At 40.4% G+C, this 20,874-nt stretch overlaps 1 protein-coding gene across 2 annotated transcripts; it reads left to right on the forward strand.

The window, feature by feature from the left end:
- The first annotated feature begins 986 nt into the window (after positions 1-986).
- LOC131243944 (sedoheptulose-1,7-bisphosphatase, chloroplastic) lies at positions 987-7,936 on the forward strand. Of its 2 annotated transcripts, none has more exons than XM_058243588.1 (8): positions 987-1,256; positions 2,436-2,558; positions 4,366-4,551; positions 4,877-4,958; positions 5,049-5,270; positions 5,750-5,850; positions 6,185-6,256; positions 7,412-7,936. In XM_058243588.1, the coding sequence occupies exons 1-8, from the start codon at positions 1,131-1,133 to the stop codon at positions 7,688-7,690; spliced, it is 1,191 nt and encodes a 396-aa protein (XP_058099571.1). In that variant the 5' UTR covers positions 987-1,130; the 3' UTR covers positions 7,691-7,936. The 2 variants fall into 2 exon arrangements, with proteins under 2 accessions (XP_058099571.1, XP_058099572.1); XM_058243589.1 differs by having other exon boundaries at positions 991-1,244.
- Positions 7,937-20,874: the final 12,938 nt, after the last annotated feature.

A 20,874-nucleotide genomic window follows, 5' to 3' on the forward strand; every position in this document is an offset into this window, starting at 1 on the left:
TTTAGATCAGTTGTCTGACCATCCATAACTCTGGGCCAACCTTCGATTGCTGATCCTTCTGAAAAATACTAGATTGGAGTATCCTAACCATACATGAATGTGTTAGCTAATGGACAGTCAATATTTGTTACATCAGTAAGCGATTCATATGCCACGTGCACAGATACTCACTGACTGCGCATGGATGGCCGTACTCTGCCAGAGTATCGAAGTTCTTGCCAAAGTTGAAATGACCAAAATGATTAGCTATATCATGTATGCCCATGTACAATTTCTACGTGCATGCGTATCAAACGTCACTCTGCCAGAGTATCCAAAAATTCACAATAGAAAATAGAAAAGAAATCCAAAAATCAGGCAGATCCAAAACTCATGTGGGCCACAGCACACGAAATAATGGGAACGGAAACGTCCACCGTTGAAACCTTCATGGAACTGGCCATGATGTTTCTATGCTTATCCAAACCGTTCATAGGATTGTTACCACTCAGATAAACTGTAGGCACAAATATCATCCTGATACAAAACTTCTGTGGCCCTAACAAAGTTTCCAATAGTGGCCGTTCAATCCCTGCTTTTTCGTGTGGTCTAGCCCACATGAGTTTTGGGTCCGCCTGAAATTTAGCCTCCGGTCCTATTGTGGTCTTTCGGAACTGATGGACGGAGTGGATTTGTGAAGGGCATCTCTGTGGGCCCCACACAGCTTCCGACTACAGGAACTTCCTGTGTCGGGGGCACAGGCAATTTGCGTCCTGGCGCACAACCTCAATCCAGGCCTACCGGTCATCGCGCACCCGGCGCACGGTAGACCCGAAGCGCGCGTTAACCATACACGCACGCAAAACTGCTCCCCAGAACAGAATCCAAACGAACTGTGGGCCCCACTCCTATCAACAGCCTCATAAAGAGCAGCAGCCACACATTCCAATGGTGGGAGTTAGCCTCACCCCCAGAGCGCTATCTATTGCCCCCATGCCACGTGTCACAGCCACAACGCCCGCTTATCTTGCTATCATACGCTCCTCTGCTGCAACAATACACTCCCCAACTGCTGCTACCGAAGCTCTCCCAAGGAAGAAGGCCTCTGCAACTTTCTTTTCCTTCTCTCATTCTGCAATTTCTGAAAAAGCATGGAGACCGGCATCACGTCCTACTCACGTGGGACTTTCGTCCCAAACATGGCTTCTCATCGCTCCACTGCAGTGGCTCCTTCATCTTCCATTTCTCCTTTCCTCAGCACTCGGGTATTGAAATATGTACATTTACGTTTATACGTATACATGCGTGCATACATACATATGCCGCTATACGTGCATGTACGTCTTCTCTGTTTGATATACATACATCACGCATATGTGTATGTGCGCTCTCTTGTGTACGTGTGTGTGTGTATATATATATATAAAAGGAAAATGTCCCTATAAGGTCTACCTTAGTTATGATAAGGTCGAGCTCTATGGGCCCCACCACGATGTATGTTGGACATCCATCCGTTCATCAGATGCGTCCCCCAATTTTAGTACCAGAATCCAAAATTCAGCCCAATCCATTACTTTGTTGGGCCACACAACAGGAAACAGTTGAGAGTGGACACCAGCCCATTAAAACCTTCCTGCTTGTTTATGGGGCTACTTATGTATTGATAGATGCATACATACACACGTAGGGCTGTCAACAGGCCGAAGTAGCCCTGCCCATCTAAATTTCAGGCCTCAAATTTTTATGAGTTATTTGATACTATGTCTGGGTTTGACCTTGATACACATGCTTGTGCATATTGTATATATTAATCGAATTAAGCTGATTAAATTGTGGAAATTCACTATTGCCGACGTATAGTCTAAAAATCAGATTGGTTGAACAATCCCAATCTCTGATTTGTGGACACTTATTTGTTCGAATAATGTCATTGGATTTTTTATTTTTATTTTTTTCATCTTTAACCATCCTATTAATGTCCACCAAATCATAGTCAGATAATTACACAAGACGCAATTTTTGGTTCATGATACATCTAAACTGGTTCCCATAATTTGGATAGTTTAACTTGAATTAATTTATGCCATTCATGCAATTTGTAAGTAATTTCTATGAGCCAGCATATCATCCATAACACTCTGTCAGAGTATCAAAGTTCTTCGCGGCTGTGGCATGTAAAAACAGACCTAAATTCGGTCTTGGGAGAGGCCTTGAATAGAAAATATTGCTAGATTCAAGCCCGGGCTCAGCTCCTTTATTTTTCTGGCCCAAAAATTGGGCCCGAGCCCTGCCTCTGTCAGGCTTGGCTGGGAGCCCAACGGGCAGCTTGGCCCATTGATAGCCCTATATGTACGTATACATGCACACATGAATAAGTACATTTATGCATTTGTATATATGTACCTATATTCATTTGTTCTTATTCTTGCTTAATTTTTGTATTATTGGCTTTGTAGAGTTTGAAATCGAGCTCCCTCTTTGGAGAATCATTGCGGGTGATGTCAAAATCATTGCCAAAGAGCTTGAAGACGAAGGGTTCTTCGGTGCCAGTCACCAGATGTGAGATCGGTGACAGCTTGGTAAGGTTAAATATCAGATTAAGGGCACGTTTGGTTGCACCAAGTAACATGATATTTCATCATTAATCAGTCTATTCTGGTGCACGATCTCATGATATTTCATGAAATCTAGTGCAACCAAACACATCATAATGCATAAGATTAGTTTGTAATAAGGAAATTAGTGTACGAGTTTGACAAGATTTGTCAGTAACTTTTCGTGGATTGATCATTGTATTAGAATTTTGGTGTCGTTGTGAACTTAAGATCCTACTGTTGGATTAGAATCCTGTGAAGAATGATTCTTGATTCAGTGCATACCCGATCAGACGGTTAGAATTTAGTGTGTGAGTGTCCCATTTTCGCTCATGGTTTAGATGTTGTGAACTTAAGATCCTACTGTTGGATTAGAATCCTGCGAAGAATGATTCTCGATTTGTGCATGCCTGATCAGACGGTTAGAACTTAGTGTGTGAGTGTCCCGCTTTCACTCATGGTTTAGATGAAAAATCAGGAGAATTAAACATTTGAGAACTACCCCCCATAGTTGAACATCTTCATTTTCTGTGTTTGTCTTCCACACAACTCCTTGGGGAAGTGATATATATATATATATATATATATATATATATATATATATATATATATATATATATATATATATATTGTTGTTGTTGGTTGCTTAAAGCTGTGTTTGGATGCTCAATTGAATTGTATTGCCATTGATTCAGTAGACTGGAAAAGTCTTAGGCCAGCCCAGATAATTCACAATGTTTGGCTAGCCCCAAATTGATATTATGATAAATTGCTGGTTGAACTCAGAGCGCATGGAATTGCAATTGGTACTTGGTTGTCATACTTTGGTCAGTTCTGCATTGAATTCGATTATTGCAGTTCATTTCAATTGAGCATCCAAATGCGCCTTAAAAGTAGTTTTTATCATGTTTTCCCCCCTCCTAAGAAGGTTAGGTATGGATTTATTGAATTACCTTATACATGGCCCTCATCTTTGCACGGTGTATATGGATTTTCAATTCTGACAGGTGGGGCCCCTGGGTCAGTAATCAAGAGGATTGTTCTGTAGTATCCCACCGTTGATGGGCTATATCTGAATGATCTCCTTGATGGGATGATATAAACTTTTCAATTTATAGGCTACATTTAGATGGTCAAGAACAAAAACACATTAGTGGTCCACGTTCAGTTGGAAAGAATTAGCTAAGCATTCCCTATCCATGGTGGGAACCAACAGGCTAATTGGTCTTGATTACCAAACCATGGGCCCTACTTGTCAGAATTGAAAACCCAACAGATCATATAATTCATCTGTTGTTACAGAGAAATTCCACTGGAATGTTTACAGAAATTGATGTGGTATGCTTGGATATGGTTGATTTCATTCTATTTTTTGAAATATTCTTAGGACCTGTTTGGGTGACACTTAAAAAATGAGTTCATCTCATTTTAGTTAATTGGAATTACACATTAGATTATAAGGGAGTGTTTGGTTGACCAAATATCAAGAAATTTTGCAATATTTTCATGATTAATCAGTCCAATATGGTGCAAATTTTCATGATATTTCGTGAAATTTGGTGCAACCAAACACACCCAAATACATAATTAGGATTAACTAAATGAGATGAACTCGTTTTTAAGAAGTACACAGAAAGGCCCTTAGTGTTATTATTGATTGAAATGTACAAAGATTTTAAAAATGTTATGATTTACAATTTACATTTCAAATTCAATCAAAATCTCTTACAATTACAATGGGTTTGTTTTCGTAAACTTGGATTGGAAGTCTTAAGGAGCTTGCGAATTGTAGGAAGAGTTCCTGACAAAGGCGACGCCAGACAAGAATCTGATTAGGATTCTGGTATGCATGGGAGAAGCACTGAGGACCATCTCCTTCAAAGTGAAGACTGCCTCGTGTGGAGGAACTGCGTGCGTGAATTCATTCGGAGATGAACAGCTCGCAGTCGACATGGTTGCGGACAAGCTCCTTTTCGAGGTCAGGGAAAAAAAATCTAATTTGTAACTACCATACTGTTTGTTCATTAACTTGTTTATGGCCTGTTTGGCGGAGCAAGGCCAACGCAATTGAAATGTGCAATGATTCGTTTCAAGTTTCACTTGAAATTTCATAGTTTGTGAAGTTGGGTGGATTTCAAAATACTTCATTGCAATAGAGTTACATCATGTGTGCTGCTTGTTGCGTTTGATTGCAATATCTGGCGCATCCAAACAGTCCTTTGTTTCCATTTTTTTACGGGTAGATTTTGATGGTCTAGTTCAATATTACTTAAAGATCAAGCTCTTTGATTTTTTATGGCTAGGCCTTGAGGTATTCGCATGTGTGCAAGTATGCTTGCTCGGAGGAAGTGCCCGAGCTTCAAGACATGGGTGGCCCAGTGGAAGGTCCTTAATCTGCCATCATCTTAACTGTATATTCTCATTGACAAAAGAGTTGGAGATGGATATAATCCATGTTTTGTTGTTGAAATGCAGGTGGATTTAGTGTTGCCTTTGATCCTCTTGACGGCTCTAGCATTGTGGACACGAATTTCACCGTTGGTACCATCTTCGGTGTTTGGCCTGGGAATAAGCTGACGGGCATAACAGGAAGAGATCAAGTGGCCGCTGCGATGGGGATCTACGGTCCTCGTACCACCTACATTATTGCTCTGAAAGACGCCCCGGGGACCCATGAATTCCTTCTTCTGGACGAAGGTTTTTGATGCTTTGATTCAAACATGATCATCACTTCTATGTTCGAATTCGAATTCGATTAGAGAAGTGGTAATGCAATGAGGCAGAGTTTCTAGACACATGCATCATGCGTGTGAGATCCAGGACATTCATCAGGCGGGGCGCTCCATGAATGCACCCTGGCTCACCAAATTAGGCCTGTCCCCTCATCAGGTTGGCCATACAATGTATGAAGAAAATATACAGATAGAAACAAAAAGGACTGATGGTCTTATATTCAGTGAACATGTGTGGCCCACTTGATGACCAGACCACCTTGGGCATGTTTGTTGTGAGCCCCACTGGATGGATGGTCCTGGATCACACTGCAAATCAATCTCCTCCTGAAGCTGTTTCCCTGCATATTGCCAATTAGTATTTCTCTCTTAATTATCATAACTTTTTTTTTCTTCTTTCATCATTCTAATACATACAATCTCCTCCGTCGGTGTGTGGGCCAGGAAAATGGCAGCATGTCAAAGATACCTATGAAATTGGTGAAGGGAAGCTATTTTCACCAGGAAATCTAAGGGCTACATTTGATAACCCTGAGTATGATAAGGTATCCATAAAATTTTTCTTCTCTCTACATCTCTCTTTGATCTAACAATAATATAGGTGGACCAACCTAAGCCATTGATCTGGTGGGACAGATCATGGGATGATCATGCTCTAGTTTCTCCCCTATCAGATCATCGAATGTCTCATGGAAATTGGGCACTGCAACTATTGGTCTGAATTCAACAGAGGCCAAAATTGGATGGTTAGAACATCTGATGGGGCTGTTTCTTCCTTCATGTGGCCCACCATATGATGACTTGGATCACCTAGGGCTCCAAATCTACAATTTATCAAGCCAGAACAGCTTTATAACTAGTGAATTTGTTCCTTTACAGCTGATCAAGTACTATGTTAGAGAGAAATACACATTGCGGTACACCGGAGGAATGGTCCCGGACGTCAACCAGGTATTGTGACTTGCTCCTGCATCTGTTTTCCAATTGCTTCAAAACCCAGTGACTCAGTTTGCAACTCGCCAACAACATCAGGTTTCTATGTTTATTGCAACACTACATGTAGACCTGTCTCGGTTACGGCATCTCAGCCATCCTTGATAAGGTTGCATGCGTTTGGATGCACTTTTGGTTTGGATTGCGATTTTTTTATTTTTTATTTCCAAATAAATTGGAAATGAACAAATTGTAATTATCACTTGCATAGAGGGACTGGGCTCGCAATTATGTTACTTTCCAGGTTTCAGCCGAACGTCAACTCGAAAGCAGAGTTCAGGAACTCAGCTCAACTCAATGTCCGGCCAGGTCTGGTTGACTCAATGATTCAACTAGGTCTTTACTCGACCTGACTCAGTATTTAATAACTAAAAATATTTAAAATGGCAAGAAATATTTAGAATACTTATATCTAGTTATAATAAATCATGGTTCTAAAAGTCGTTGAGTCGACCAGAAACTCATCTGAGTCAACTTGACTCGGTGAGATTCACCTCTCACCCAGTATCAAACAAACATAACCAGTGAACCAAGCAATTACTGAGTCAGGTCGAGCCTTTGATTCAACCCACTTAACTCGGCTGACCATCGAGTCGAGTCGAGTTTTCAGGTTTCCGAACTATGGTATTAGTAAAATTGAGAAGTTTTGCTTTGTGTGTTGTCGTGAGTTTGAATCTCATCAGCTTTTCTATTAAAAGACTAGCTGATTGAGTGACTTGATTTAAGTAACTACAAGTCACATTGTGTTGACTGAGTTAATGAGTCGACTCAACCAGTTTACACTCACGACAGAGTTTCCTAGTGGCCCAACTTTAGATCTCATCGAGTGAAGCTGACTCAACCGAGTTTGAGTTGAGTCACTGAAATTTTAGAACTACGCTTGGAAGTGATGCAAGTGCGCTTCTTATAAAACACCAAACTCATTACAATGGTTATCAATCGCAATTCAATTGAATGGTGTATCCAAACACGGCGTAAGCCAATGAACTATGGTTTAATTGAAGATATGGTCCTTGATAGAAAAGGAATGGAGGAAGATGATTCATGTAGCCAACCCCAATTAATTATAATCACATGATAAATATGTTAGGGATAATGGCTGTTGATTTGCAGATCATAGTGAAAGAGAAGGGTATCTTCACAAATGTCACGTCCCCATCAGCAAAGGCTAAGCTGAGGCTGTTGTTTGAGGTGGCCCCCTTGGGGTTCTTGATCGAGAAAGCCGGAGGCTACAGCAGCGACGGGACCAAATCGGTGCTCGACAAGGTGATTGTCAATCTCGATGATCGGACCCAAGTCGCCTACGGATCAAAGAATGAGATCATCCGATTCGAAGAGACCTTGTATGGCTCCTCTAGGCTCAAAGGTGCACCAGTCGGGGTTGCTGCCTAAGCTACATTGCTTTGTTTCCAATGCATTTTGTGGCCCACTTCAAGCTATTTTTTTAAAGATTGTATGGTTGTCCACTTCTAAGTGTCCCCACATATGATAGATTTCATCTATATAGTGTTGGTCAAGGAAGGTATGGAAGGGTTATATGTTTTTTATTTTTATCCCCGGAAGTTTGTATTAATACATGATGTTTCTAACTCATCTATAGATCCATCATGATCTTTTAAAGAACTGCTTTTCATTGAATGTAGACCGCTGGAAACTTTGTTCCCATCTGATGAGTTGACTATCCTGATTATACGGTGAGGTCTTATACACTGTGGCCCACTTGATGGACGGATTGGATCACTAATAGTCTATTGGACATTTGTGGCCCACCTGATGAGCGGTCTGTGCTCATTTTTTTCCTGAAAAAATTTGCATCGTGGGGCCCACTAAGAGTGCAGATGGGTGGTTCAGGTCAGATCAAGGAGAGTCCCGGGCCTCATCCATTTAATAATTGGGTCTGTATTTTGTCCATAGATCCACTAATTAAAGTCCAGGTAGATTGTGGATCATGTCTTAGTCAACATATGCTGGCTCTTTTTCTTTAATGGGCCAAGAGATTCCAGACTGACGTAGATAACTAATCATCACATTCATGGTATTCCATAACGGTAACAGTGGCTGGCCACCACTATCATCATTACCATTCCGGCTATAACAGCTGTTAGGTTGTTCTTTTTAAAAAAATTCAAAAAAAAAAAACAAATCGCCGGTATTGGACCATTATGAACCTAATACATAACGGTTGTCACAATAGGAGGCTGTCACGGCCATTATGATCCTAATGCGTAACAGTTGCTACATTAGAAGGCTGTTACGGCCATTACGACCCTAATGCATAACAGTTGCCACCTTACCATTATGTTATAGTTGTTATGGTCCCGTAACGGCCGTTGTTGCATACCTTTATCTCATCTAACAGTTGTAGATGAAATTTTAGATTCTTACTGTACATGAGCTGAACCGAACCGAGTAGAGCTTAGCACAGCTTGGCTTGGTTCGGCCAGCAGCTCGAGTTTGGCTTGGCTTGGTCCTTTAGCTTGCATCAGCTCGAGCTTTCGAGATGAGCCAAGTTCGAGCTGGAGCTTTTGAGCCGAGTTCAAGTTCAAGCTTTTGAATTGAGCATTTTCTTTATAGTTTTTATACGGGCAGCTCTTTTTTTTATATTATATATAATGTTAATTAAGTTATATATATAAATATAATATTATATAACTAAGTTATAACTCAAGCCGAACCTTGCTAAGCTGAGCCGAGTTCAGGCCGAAGTGGAGTCGAACTCAGGCTCGAAATCCTTCTGAGCTCAAAAAATCAACCCTGCTGTTGAATCAAGTCCATCTACTAGTTAACTAATTATAATTTTTTGTTTTCAACGGTGTGGATTACACGAAAAATAAATTGAGGCCCACTCATCAGGCGGCAACGTGTGTGCAAACTTAATGGATGGTTTAAAATTTTAAAAAAGTTGATCAAAGGTAGACATTCCATGAGCTCTGTGGCCCACTTAATGATAGGTTTGGGTGTGGCATACGTGTGCCACATGGGCACATGAGTTTCTTTCAGTCACGTTCCTCATTCTCTTCTGATGCCAAAGGTGGCAACCGGCCGGGTCAGAGTCAACCCGACCCAGGCCCGATTATTATCAGGCCCAAGCCTGACCCGGCGATCCCATTGGTGGGGCCCACCTGAAACCATTAGGTGGATAGGACCTAGGGCCTAGCTCCATTCAGGCCCATATCTGACCCATGGGCCTCTAATAGAGGGATTGCATCGGGCCGGGTTTCGTCGGGCCGTGCTAGGCCTGGGATAGGCCTAGCACTAAAGGTCCAAGGCCGGGGTCCAGTCCGTACATGGTATGGGAGATTGTGGTTCGTTTGAGCTTTGGATCTGCTTCATTTTGGGGTTCATGCCTTAAAATTAGCCGGAAAAAACGGATGTACGGACTGGATATAACACATACATCAAGGTGGGCCCCACAGCGCCCAACATAACCTAGTTGGGTGATGTTGGGGTCATCACCCATCCGCTTCAGAATTGTAAGGCATGATCACGTGTTACCGTATGCCAACTTTCTTAATACTATACGCCAACGTGTCACACGTGTATGAAATCTGATCCGTCCAAAAGGTGGTCCTCACGATGTGATCTTAAGGACGAATGGAATGAGCTAAATCAATGTAATCTTGGTACAATGGTCCAACCATAAAAAGTCATCCATTTTGGACGGTGTGGATTTACGCAAATGTGTGACACTATATCTTACCAAGTGGTAAATTATGGTAAGAGCAGAATCCATCCTCTCTTCCTTCTAAAATTGTGGAGGGCCCATGTCTTGGAAATCCAGACCGTTGATCTGATGGGCCGTAGTGGAGATGGATCATTTTAAAAAATAAAAATAAAATCTGACACGACAAGAGTCTATGAAGGAAGAAACAAAAAAAACAAAAACAAAGATCGTGTCTATCTTTCCACAGAGTTTTGGATCATCCCATCTGGTGGGCCATTTATAACAAGTCCTTGTGCATTGGGGTATGTAGTGTGAAACCATGCCTTTTTAATCTCCTATTAAAGAACAATCCATTTCAGTTCCCCAGGTGGGCCAAAATTTATTTTTTTTAAAAAATGCAGATGGTTGAAAACAAGCTTTTTCTGGTCGACCATTTGTTTCGTACCTTGTGGGGCCCACCTGAGGTAGAAAATGGCCTGCATTTTGGGATTCAAAATCTGAACTATGCAGTCCAATGGATGGAAACGTCAGATTAATTTCATCCCTTTATTCCATATTTGTACGTGTGTCAGCACCTAGGACCCCACACGCGTTTAGAATTTTCTAAATCAAGTATACAAACAAGGGTTGTTTTCTATTAAAAAAAAAAAAATAATCCCAAATTACATTTTTTTTTTCTTACTATACATTATATTTTTTAAATAAAATTTATGGTTTTTTAATTTTTTATTTTTATTCTAAGATTTAATGCCTTTAGTTAGTGGTATGATTTTTTAAATGTAAATTAAACACCAGCACTAATGCGCTATATATGATAATGTAGATACTTTATCTAAATTGAGAAAACCTACTCCTTGAATCATTAACTATACTTCCATCAAATTATCTCCAAATAATATCGAAGGTAGGCCCCACATGATAAATAAATAACATTTGATGATGGCCCCACATGATAGATGACCCATATAAAAGTGGTACTCACATAAGGACGGTTTACATAGAAGATTGGCCCTTAATGATGAATGACCCAAATCCAAGGCAGGCCTACGTAATGGATGACCCCATTTCAAAGCTAGGCCCTACATGATGGACAATCCACACTAAAGGCGGGCCCACATGATGGATAACCGACATCCAAGGTGGGCCCATGATGGATAGCCCACATTGAAGGTGAGCCTCGCAAGTTAGATGGTCCACATTGAAGGTAGGCCCTACATGATGAACAATTCACATTAAAGACAGAGCCATGTTCACATTAAAGACAGAGCCAACATGGGCCTAATATAATGAATGGTCCACATCAAAGATTAAGCCCACACATTGGAAGGTGGAGCCAACAAACTTACGGGATGAGTTTAGGTGATGTTGGAAACCAAACATACCTTCCTACATATTTGCTTATAAGTACATGAGTTACCAAGTATACGTGTTTGTTGAATAAGTAAAAACTAAGATAAATGTATAATGATGTAGAGTAGGCTGTAAACTTATTTTTGAGACAACTGGATCAAAAGAAACTCAAATGTATATCAAATCTAGACTCGATCCTACATAGGGCTAAACATAACCGAGCTCCACATGTGTTCGGTTTCTAGTATATTCAGTTTTCTTAAGAATGACTTGTAAGAATTATTCGTTATAATTAATTTAGAAATTTTTATTTTTAGCAAAATTTATTGTAGTCAACGGTGGTTACTTGGAGATTGTGCTATGAGCATTACTTCAATCGTGTGTTACTGCTTTCGCCAAGTAGAGAGGCTTGGCTCGAAGGAACACTAGATGGGTAGGTGATGCTCTCTTGCATTCCAAGTCGACATAATTGGGTCAGATATGCTGTTGTATCTCTGAGACCCAGCACGTAGGATGTGCGACTCATTTCGAGTCACGAATCGGTTTCATAACTTTGCAAAAGCCCTCGGGTCGGATACTCATCTCGAGTTGGAGGCTTATCAGTTCGAGGCCTTGCTTATTGGTGCTAATACTCATTGGTGTCAAAGTTGACCTTGATGCTGCTCGGTTCGAATTTTCCCATAACATTTATTATTTCAGATTAATTTTATTTTGTCCCAATTAAAACTCTTAATTATTTTTTTGAAGCTTTGTAATCGAAAACTCAAAGGATAATTGACTTTGTGGTGTGGAATTGAGTAAACTGAAACGAACTACACCTACCATAGACCAGTCAGCAATCCATCTTTATTAGGTGAAATTTAATAGGAGCTCAACCCCACAAACCATTTAACATGACTTGAACCCACTCGAGCCAGTCTGAGTAAACTAGGAAAAGTCACATCTGACTTAGAAGAGTTAGCAATCCATCTTAAACTAGCCAAATTTTTTAGACCAGAGCCCGACCCATTACATATGGTCCACTCAACCCATAGCCAGAGTCACTGATTTGTAAATCTATGGTCATACTCTCTCCCACAAACCTTTCATGTGTACTTCCATGACTAATTAGGGCACTTGCACTTATATATATATATATAAAGAAGAAAGAAAGAGAAGCAAAAGCAAGAGAGAGTGTACTCTTGCTTTCCCACTCAAATGCTTTTTGAAGACACACATGCATTAGTGCAAAATGGAGTGATGATTCCCATGCAATCTGTTTCTAGCTTTATGCTACAAATTCATTAGACTATAGCCCCCCACACTTTGAAAATTCCAACGCACGCCTTGAATCATGTGGAGACACCTGCTAAAGGCTACTCGCAGGTGTACCATCTCAACTCCTACTCTAAATTCGCACATATGCATGATCCGTACCGTTCGTCGTGAAAGCCCCGTGGTGAATATGCTGTGCCCCTAAATTCATCCTGGTCCGATCATCATGAGCATCACACGCAAAAGATGAATGTAGACCATCGATCACGTTTACGAGCTATTAAACACTTGTTTCTGGAAACCTTGCCGACTGGATATCCAATTTCTGACATCAATTGGACCCCACCGACCCGATAATGAGGTTGATTTGGTCATCTACAGGTCAGATCGAATACAGACCATTGACCATTTCTTCTAGCCGTTCACACGCTCGGCCCAGCCCAACGACCGGACAACTTACCTTTAAGCCTGTGCCACATGCTCGGAGAGACCCACCTGACCAACGACCCAGATCTCGCACAAATAACAACACATGTGGCAAGAGAAGTACCAAAAACCCTACACTCACAAGTATCCTTGTTTTTTCACATGATATAGTTGTCCAACAAATAAAAAACCAAACACCAAAGATCTGATGGGAATATAAATATTGTAAATCCCAAGGAAGGTGTGCCTAGGAATTATCCCCTTTGTATGCTACTTTGGCTTTGTCTTCCTTTGGTAAGAATGACAAATCCCATATTCGTTTGGATTCCTTAGGTGTCCTATGTATAATAAAATACATTGCAATGTATGGTTGTAGTAGCAATGCATGAAATAGTATATAGTTTGGAAATGGATTGTGTGAAAGTGGGCTATCATTTGATTTTTGGGTTTTTAAGGGTGATTTGATTTTTGTGGTGTTGGGGGGTTGAAGGGCTTTGATTGAGGCTGTTGGAAAAAGGGGAGGTCCATCATAAAAAAACAAGGGCCACAAACATCACATGGTATGGATGGTGACTTTTGCTTGGATTGATCTTTACAATCATGAGATATTTCTTTTGCTTTCATGTTACATGTATCATAAGTGGTGCTATGATAAACCCACACACGCGTGGAGCCTTGCAGGTGTACACACGACCACACGTGTGGGGGATCTGAGCTTTCCATCAGGTGGGTCACAGTGTAGAAGAGAAACAGATGGCTTGAAAAATAGAAATTGTTTTAACCATCGGTTTGTTTTGTGCATTGTGGGCCATCTGAGAAGTGTAACGTTGTGATTTTTTTATTTTATTTTTGCACATGATGGAGATGTACAACATGTGCCATATTGGTACGTGTGATTACATGTGGATGGGAAGGGACACACGTGTGGGCTCGGCCAGATTATTCATAGACCTCGTGTCACACACGTCGAGTTTCAAAGGGGAATTAATAAGCACGTATCAGGTCCGGCTCACTCATTCACTGGACCCACCGTGGTCCAAACCATTCATTCACTGGGCCCACCAACATGTGGACGTGTCCCAAAAATCAGCATACTGGAAAGAGCGTAAATTGATCAATTTAAGTAAAAACTACCTTTCCCATTTTCTTTTCGGCTTTGTTCCACGAGCGGCTAGGATCTTCCGACCTGTCTAGATGATGGTGGTAGCATCCAAGCCGTTTAAAAGGGTTATAAATTTGAGTTTTCAAATTATTGTCAATTTTTTTCTATGATGTGATTTGTTTATTATTTTTATATGATTAAAAAATAATTTTATAATCAAACATGTTATAAAAAATAATAGACAACCACCTAATATAATGGTAGGATTATTCCGAACTTTGAAGAGTCTCTCACTTCTAAGGTAGGAGAGCTCTTTTGGATGGGACCATGGTGGGCCCCACTCACAATTGTGATAGAAGAAGCTTATTTTACAGTAGTTGTAGAGGATCGAGCTTCATGTAATTAGATAAATTAAATCCATGCATAAATGAAAATGATTTTAAAGGAGTGTTTGGTTGCATGAAATCCATGTGACAATGAAAATTATTTTAAGGGAGTGTTTGGATATGTGAAATTTGTGCGAAAATGAAAATTATTTTTATTGATAAGGTGATAAGAATGTTTGGATAAGTGGATTCCACAAAGTAATTAGTACTCTAACCCCTAATTAGCATTTTCTGAAACAAGAAACATGATGACTCTTAGCTAATGAGTTTTTAAGATGGCACTTTGTGATCCAAACAAGCACCATATTTTTGAAATCTTATTTTCTATGGCCATGGGCATTATCATTGGGCTATTATTGCGTTATTCCTGGAATCCCCATCCAAACATGCCCTAAGCATGCACATGCAATGTAGATTTTGGTGGGATTTTAGACCATGGATTGCCAACTCGTCTGAATGGAAGTTCAATCCAATCCAGTTTGGCACCATGAGTCATCTCTGAAAATGTGACTAGTTCAGTGAATTCAGATGAGTAAACCCCAACTCGGCTCAGTCCTGACTCGACTCGGGATGGAGCGAGTCGGTTCGAGTCATTACATCTTCAATCCTTGTTTTAGACTCACATTGACCATCTCCAGGCATGCGATCCGGGAAGAAAGAAGTGGCACGGCTCGGTTGGGGGAATCGTGGGTGCACCACTTGGGTCGGTTTGGAACATGGTCTCTCAAAGTAGCAGACTACCAGAATGGATGCCAATGGTCGAGAGATGCACCACATTGGCTGGAGAAGAAGGCACTCCTGGCTACATCCGCCTAGTCTCGGGCTTCATGTTCCCTCAAGACAATGGTGACAGATCATGGATCAAAGAACGGTTGATTTACATGGACCCAAATTCGTTTAGTTACATTTACAGGATGGAAGCTAGCAATGTTGGGCTTGATGGGTCCATAAATTCACTAAAACTCGTAGACTGCGGTGAGGATTCAACGTTAGTTGATTGGTCCTTTGAAATCGAGCCGTTGGATGGGGCATCTGAGGGCGACATCATTGATTATTTGGGCTTTGTTTATAAGTCTTGCATAAATAGAATTGAAGGAGCCATAGAAAGTGCCACAAAAAAAGACGCAGAGGCTTAGGTTGTGTGCATGCACAAACTCACATTCCGAGTCAGGGCTGAATCAGACTGACTCACCGAGTGGACTCAGATGAGTTGCATCAGACTCGTCCTGAGTCTTGGTACCATGTTTTGTAGTCTCTCTTCTCTCTCGTGTGTGGGGGTTGCACGTGCAAGTGTAACTTTATATTTACATTTATTTTATTTTATTTTTTGTGTAAGCATGCATGTATCTATACGTGTGATTTTGTGGGTGTTTGGGAGACCAAAGAGTATAGTTGTCCAACTCTTTTAGCATAATGGGGCATTTTCTGTATTAGTTTTGCACAATATAAAAAAACAAAAAATGGTAGTGAATCAGACCTCCTCACATGTGGCATTAATGTACACTTATCCAAGCCATCCAAATTGTGGGTCCAATTATTAAAGGGGTATATTTCAAAATCACATTAATCGAGCCATCCTAACCAGCCAATTAGTTGTTATCAAATGAACAGTTAAAGAGTATAATCATGAGTTTGAGGGTATTTTTGTAATTTACTAATTAATAATATTTTTAACTAAAATGTTATATAATAATAATGGTAGAATGGAGAGATAGAATCAACTAACCTGAAAGGTGTTTGGCAAGCCATACATCTATAGTGAGGCCCATCATACCAACCGTCTAGATGACCACAACATGGGTCTAGGAATCCTAGGTGGCACTTCTTTAAAATGGGTGTATTACGACGTGGTGCATCGGGACCCTACGAGTAGAGTTGAGTAGAATCCGACTTGATCCGAATCAAACCGAAGGCCTGAATCAGTACGAATAGAGTAGGACCACTTAGATCCAATCGTACATCTGATCGAGTTCGGATCGTGGTCAATCCGGACCGATCCGATCCGAACCGATCTGACTTGATCCAGTCGGGTCCTATATATATATATATATATACTTTTTACTACCCATTTCTCTATCCGTCCCGAACTGAACAAACCCTAACTCCTCTTTCTCTACCTGAAGGAGGCGCCGCACCCACCCATCTCTCCTCCTTTCTCTTCTTCTCTCTCCTAATTTCCCTGCTCTCATTTCTCTCCTCCTTTCTCTCCCGATTTCCCTCCTCTCCTTCTTTCTCTCCTCTTTTCTCTCCCGGTTTCCCACATCTCCTTCTTTCTTTCCTCATTTCTCTCCCCATCTCTCCCTAGATTCGGCTCGATTCAGTTTCCTAGACTGAGTCAGACTCAGTTTGAATCAGGCTAGCAAAGATTCGGATCGGACCAAGTCAACCACCCTGCTGGACTCGGTGCCGAATCGAATCGAGTTCGAGTTGAGTTGGACCCAATCCGGTCCGACTCGACTGGATGCCCACCTCTACTTATGAGTCCTCCGGAGGAGAAAAGCATGCATGGAAAACCCTAATGTGAATTCAGACCATCTAATTTCTTTGCTTCATTTTGGATGGAAAATCAATCCTAGCCATACAACTAGTGGCCACCAAAAGGTAAACTAGCATCTAATCGGTCCATCATGTGTGACCCTCGTATCCTCCTTAGCATCCAAAAATCAGCCTGATTGAAAATTTATCTGGGCCACATCATGTAAATCATGCCTAAATTATCTAAAATCATGTGGTATGGGCTATCTTAGTTTTGTAATGGCCTGATTTCCATTTATCCTGGTTCAATGTTCGATGGATCATATCTAAATGAAGTAGATTATATATACATAATACAATGGACTCCACACACAATTTTAAAATGTTTTTAATGGTGGGCGTCTCATCCCAACTTTTCCTATAATGTGGCCCACCCAACTTTTGGGTCAGACTGATTTTTAGGCATAGAGTAGAACATGAGGGGCTCACATGATGGGTGGATTGGATGTCATGCAGACATCACAATGGGCCCCACATAGCTTAACCAACAAAAATTTGGAGTGGATCGGACTCAATGAAAAAGAAAAAGGTTGATAAATTCACATTTCAAGTTTTCAACGAGCACAAGCTCATCAGCTGAGCAGTTAGGTTGTCTAATTAGTTAATTCTCGTCCAATGGTCCTTCCAAATGTGGGCCCACCATAATGACTGGTTCTGATAAGGGAGGGCCCACATAAGACTATATTGATTTTCCTTATTCCTATGGTCTAAACCGGTCCAAGAGAAAAAGCCCATTCTCATGGGAAAAAGCTTCACAGACAAACTGATGGTTTGACCACCGAATCTCCACCACAGAAATTAAAAAATTCCCTGAAAATGGCCACAGCTCTAAAGTTCTTGAAATCCCGCGTTTGGGTCCATGCCCAATCACCAACCTCCCCTTTATATCCTTTTGTGACAGATACTCGTACAGACAAATTACACACCTGATTTTAAAATCAGGCCAATCCACTGATCATGTGGGCCACCCTATGGAAAATCATGGACAGCCGCCGATCTGGTCTAATAAAGTACATGTGTGGCCCACCTGATGAGTGGACTGGTTTGTCTTCAGTGGGTACCAACCTTTTGGAGGGATTGGATCTCATACACGCATAACCCAAAATCCAATGCTATAGCTTCATTTCCCACAACGATGTTTGGAAGTATTGCTGTAAGTCTCCCAAAATCCACTTTTTTCATCTTCTTTTTCTGAGCACTTTCACGCTGCATTGCACATGCCTTGAAGAGAATCGGAATCAATGATGAGTGAGTCTGATCAAGGGGCATGGAGGCAAAGATCAGGCCCGTTTTGAGGAGATGAACGGTTGTAAATGAATAAAATAATATGAGGAGAGACGCGAGAACTTGGATGGTCTATTAGTGTTGAGATGTGGCTATTATACTAGGTGAAATTATAAAAGACTACACTGTTAAAATTATAATTAATCTTTTTCATTGATAATAATAATAATATATAAAAGAAATAAGAGGTCTATAAATTTTAATAAAAATTCATTTATGAATCCATCCAAACTATTGGACGCTGTAGTTATTGAACCTGAGGTTATGCGATGACCTAAATAATTTTTATGGTGAACCCACCATGAATGCATGATACCTAAAAAAGACTTCAAGATTGAAAAATCCTATCAATGGCTTATAAGGCAATGGTTAATCGCGTCCATGCTCGAGGAAAATTGTTAAATGATCAAACTGTTGAAATATTCAATTTGATAGTTGGGTGCTCCATTAATAATCACGCCCATCTTATAAACGGTCTGGATCGCTGCAATATGACTCCTATCAAAGGATATAGTCATGACATAGAAATGGCAAGGCATTGGGATATATATCCTAGCAAACCTCTTGAATAAAAGCAAAAGAAAGGTTAAAACTTAGATTTTTAGAAAGAGTAAGAATGTCTCATCTTCTTTTTTCTCCCTCTTTCTTTCTCTTTTTTACTTTCTCTTATTATTTCTCAACCTTTATTTTCTCTCTTTGAATCTTTTCTCGTTCTTTGTAAACCATCTTTAATTCTTTTTAAACCTTTTTTTTTTCCACTCACAATCAAAATGGTATTTTTCTCATTTTAAAGGTCTGATAGCCCCACATACACCTTTACACGTGGCACGTGTACCAATTCAGCATGCGTGTGGGACATCAGTATCATACACACCTGATGAGTGGACATGCATAAGTAATTTTGAGCAAGTTCATTTGAATAGTTCGACCATTGTATATGTGCCACCTTGGGTATATGTTGTGTAAATCCAGAGCACTCGAAAGTGCATCTTGGGACCTCCAAGTGGGCTCATTTACGATCATGGTGGGCCATTAAATGGGAGGGGTCCATGGTGGATAATACATGACCCCAACATCCCCTGATCTTAGTCAGACCTTTAATCACAGCCATTCAAACAAAGGCCGTATAGATAAATTGGATGGTAAGACCATTTTTACTCTTACCATCCATTTTGCATCATGTAATTGTAAAGCTGTGATTGTTAGGGCTGTCAATGGGCCAGTAGGGACCCATCACAATAATCATTTTGGATGGAACCAGTCCCACCAGCCCAACTGTCTCATTGACAGCCTTAGTGATCATACGACCATGTTTGTTTGTTTCTTTTTATTTTGTGGGGGGGTTGGCCAAAGATACAAATTCTACACAGCTCTTGTTTTTCTAGGTCCAAAAGGACAGAGAGTACCATTTTCAAACTGTGTGATGGGCTTCTTTTTTTTCTTTTCTTTTTTTTAATTAACAAAAACCATGCTTACAAATGGAAGTGTTATTGGGCATAAATGTAGCCCACCTGACTTTAACAGGTCTGAGTGACGTCATTTAGATGTTGGGTGGGGTTGGGACCCATCATTTTCAACCCCACTTAAAAGTCAGGTCTAATCGAGTTCTGGTGAGATGGGGTCCGGTTAATGCTAGTAAAATGGACATATGATGCATGGGGTAAGCATATGAAATCACGGACACCTTATTTTTATTTCTATGTGAGGTGTCGTTGATTAGCTAGCTAGTAGATTCTCAAGGCTGCAGGAACGCCTTGTTGCTGGTTGTTGCAGGCAATCTGTGTCATTCCAATCGGCTTTTCTGGGATCGTAGCTTTTTTCATAAGTTGTGTGAGGTCCACTATAGCGCATCCATGTCATCCAATTTTTCCTTCTTAATTTAGTTTGTAGGGGTTAAAAAATAACCTAATTGTACTTTATGGCTCATTTGAATTGAGATTTTTAACTATGTTTGACAGCCTTAAATTAGAATTTATTGGAATTCCAAAATTATATTTAATAGGTTATAGTTAAAATGTATTGGAATTTTGTACTATATTCATAGAACTGGACTTTTATTCTGGAAATTAACTTTAATACCCTAAATTAATGTATATTCCTGACATTTGACAATTTTGTTGTAACAAGGCCAGTAAACACCCACAAAAAACGAAGAAACTCTGAGCCTCCAATGGGCTACAAACATAAGGAATCCAAACAACGTGATTCACCAACTTTTTTAACTGTCCATTTGATAGCCATTGTTCAAGTAGATTAGATCATTATGTCAGTGTGATTTTAGTAATGAGGCCCATAATTGAATTGTTTTAGGGTATCATCATCATGCCCGTGTATATTGGATTAGTTGCATTTCAATACCTCTTGCCTTGAAAATGGAAGCTCTTAAAGATATTTTTCACCCGAATGAGTAAAGAAATTTCAAAACATTAAAAGATTAACTTTTTATTTATGGTAAGATTCCATTTACCATAGGTGGCGGACTCCCAGGTGTTTCAACGCCCGGTTAAGGGTTCGAGTGCCAATAGGGGTGTGTGTGTTAATAAAAAAAAAGAAAAAAAGAGAGATTCCATTTACC

Source organism: Magnolia sinica, chromosome 4 (genome assembly GCF_029962835.1).
Source record: "Magnolia sinica isolate HGM2019 chromosome 4, MsV1, whole genome shotgun sequence".
Taxonomy (NCBI): Eukaryota; Viridiplantae; Streptophyta; class Magnoliopsida; order Magnoliales; family Magnoliaceae; genus Magnolia; species Magnolia sinica.

Excerpts from the sequence above, each read along its gene's own strand:
- LOC131243944 (XM_058243588.1), top strand. The coding sequence starts at position 1,131 with ATGGAGACCGGCATCACGTCCTACTCACGTGGGACTTTCGTCCCAAAC. Across the intron at positions 4,959-5,048 it reads CATGGGTGGCCCAGTGGAAG|GTGGATTTAGTGTTGCCTTT; the intron begins GTCCTTAATCTG and ends GTTGAAATGCAG. Across the intron at positions 6,257-7,411 it reads TGGTCCCGGACGTCAACCAG|ATCATAGTGAAAGAGAAGGG; the intron begins GTATTGTGACTT and ends GTTGATTTGCAG.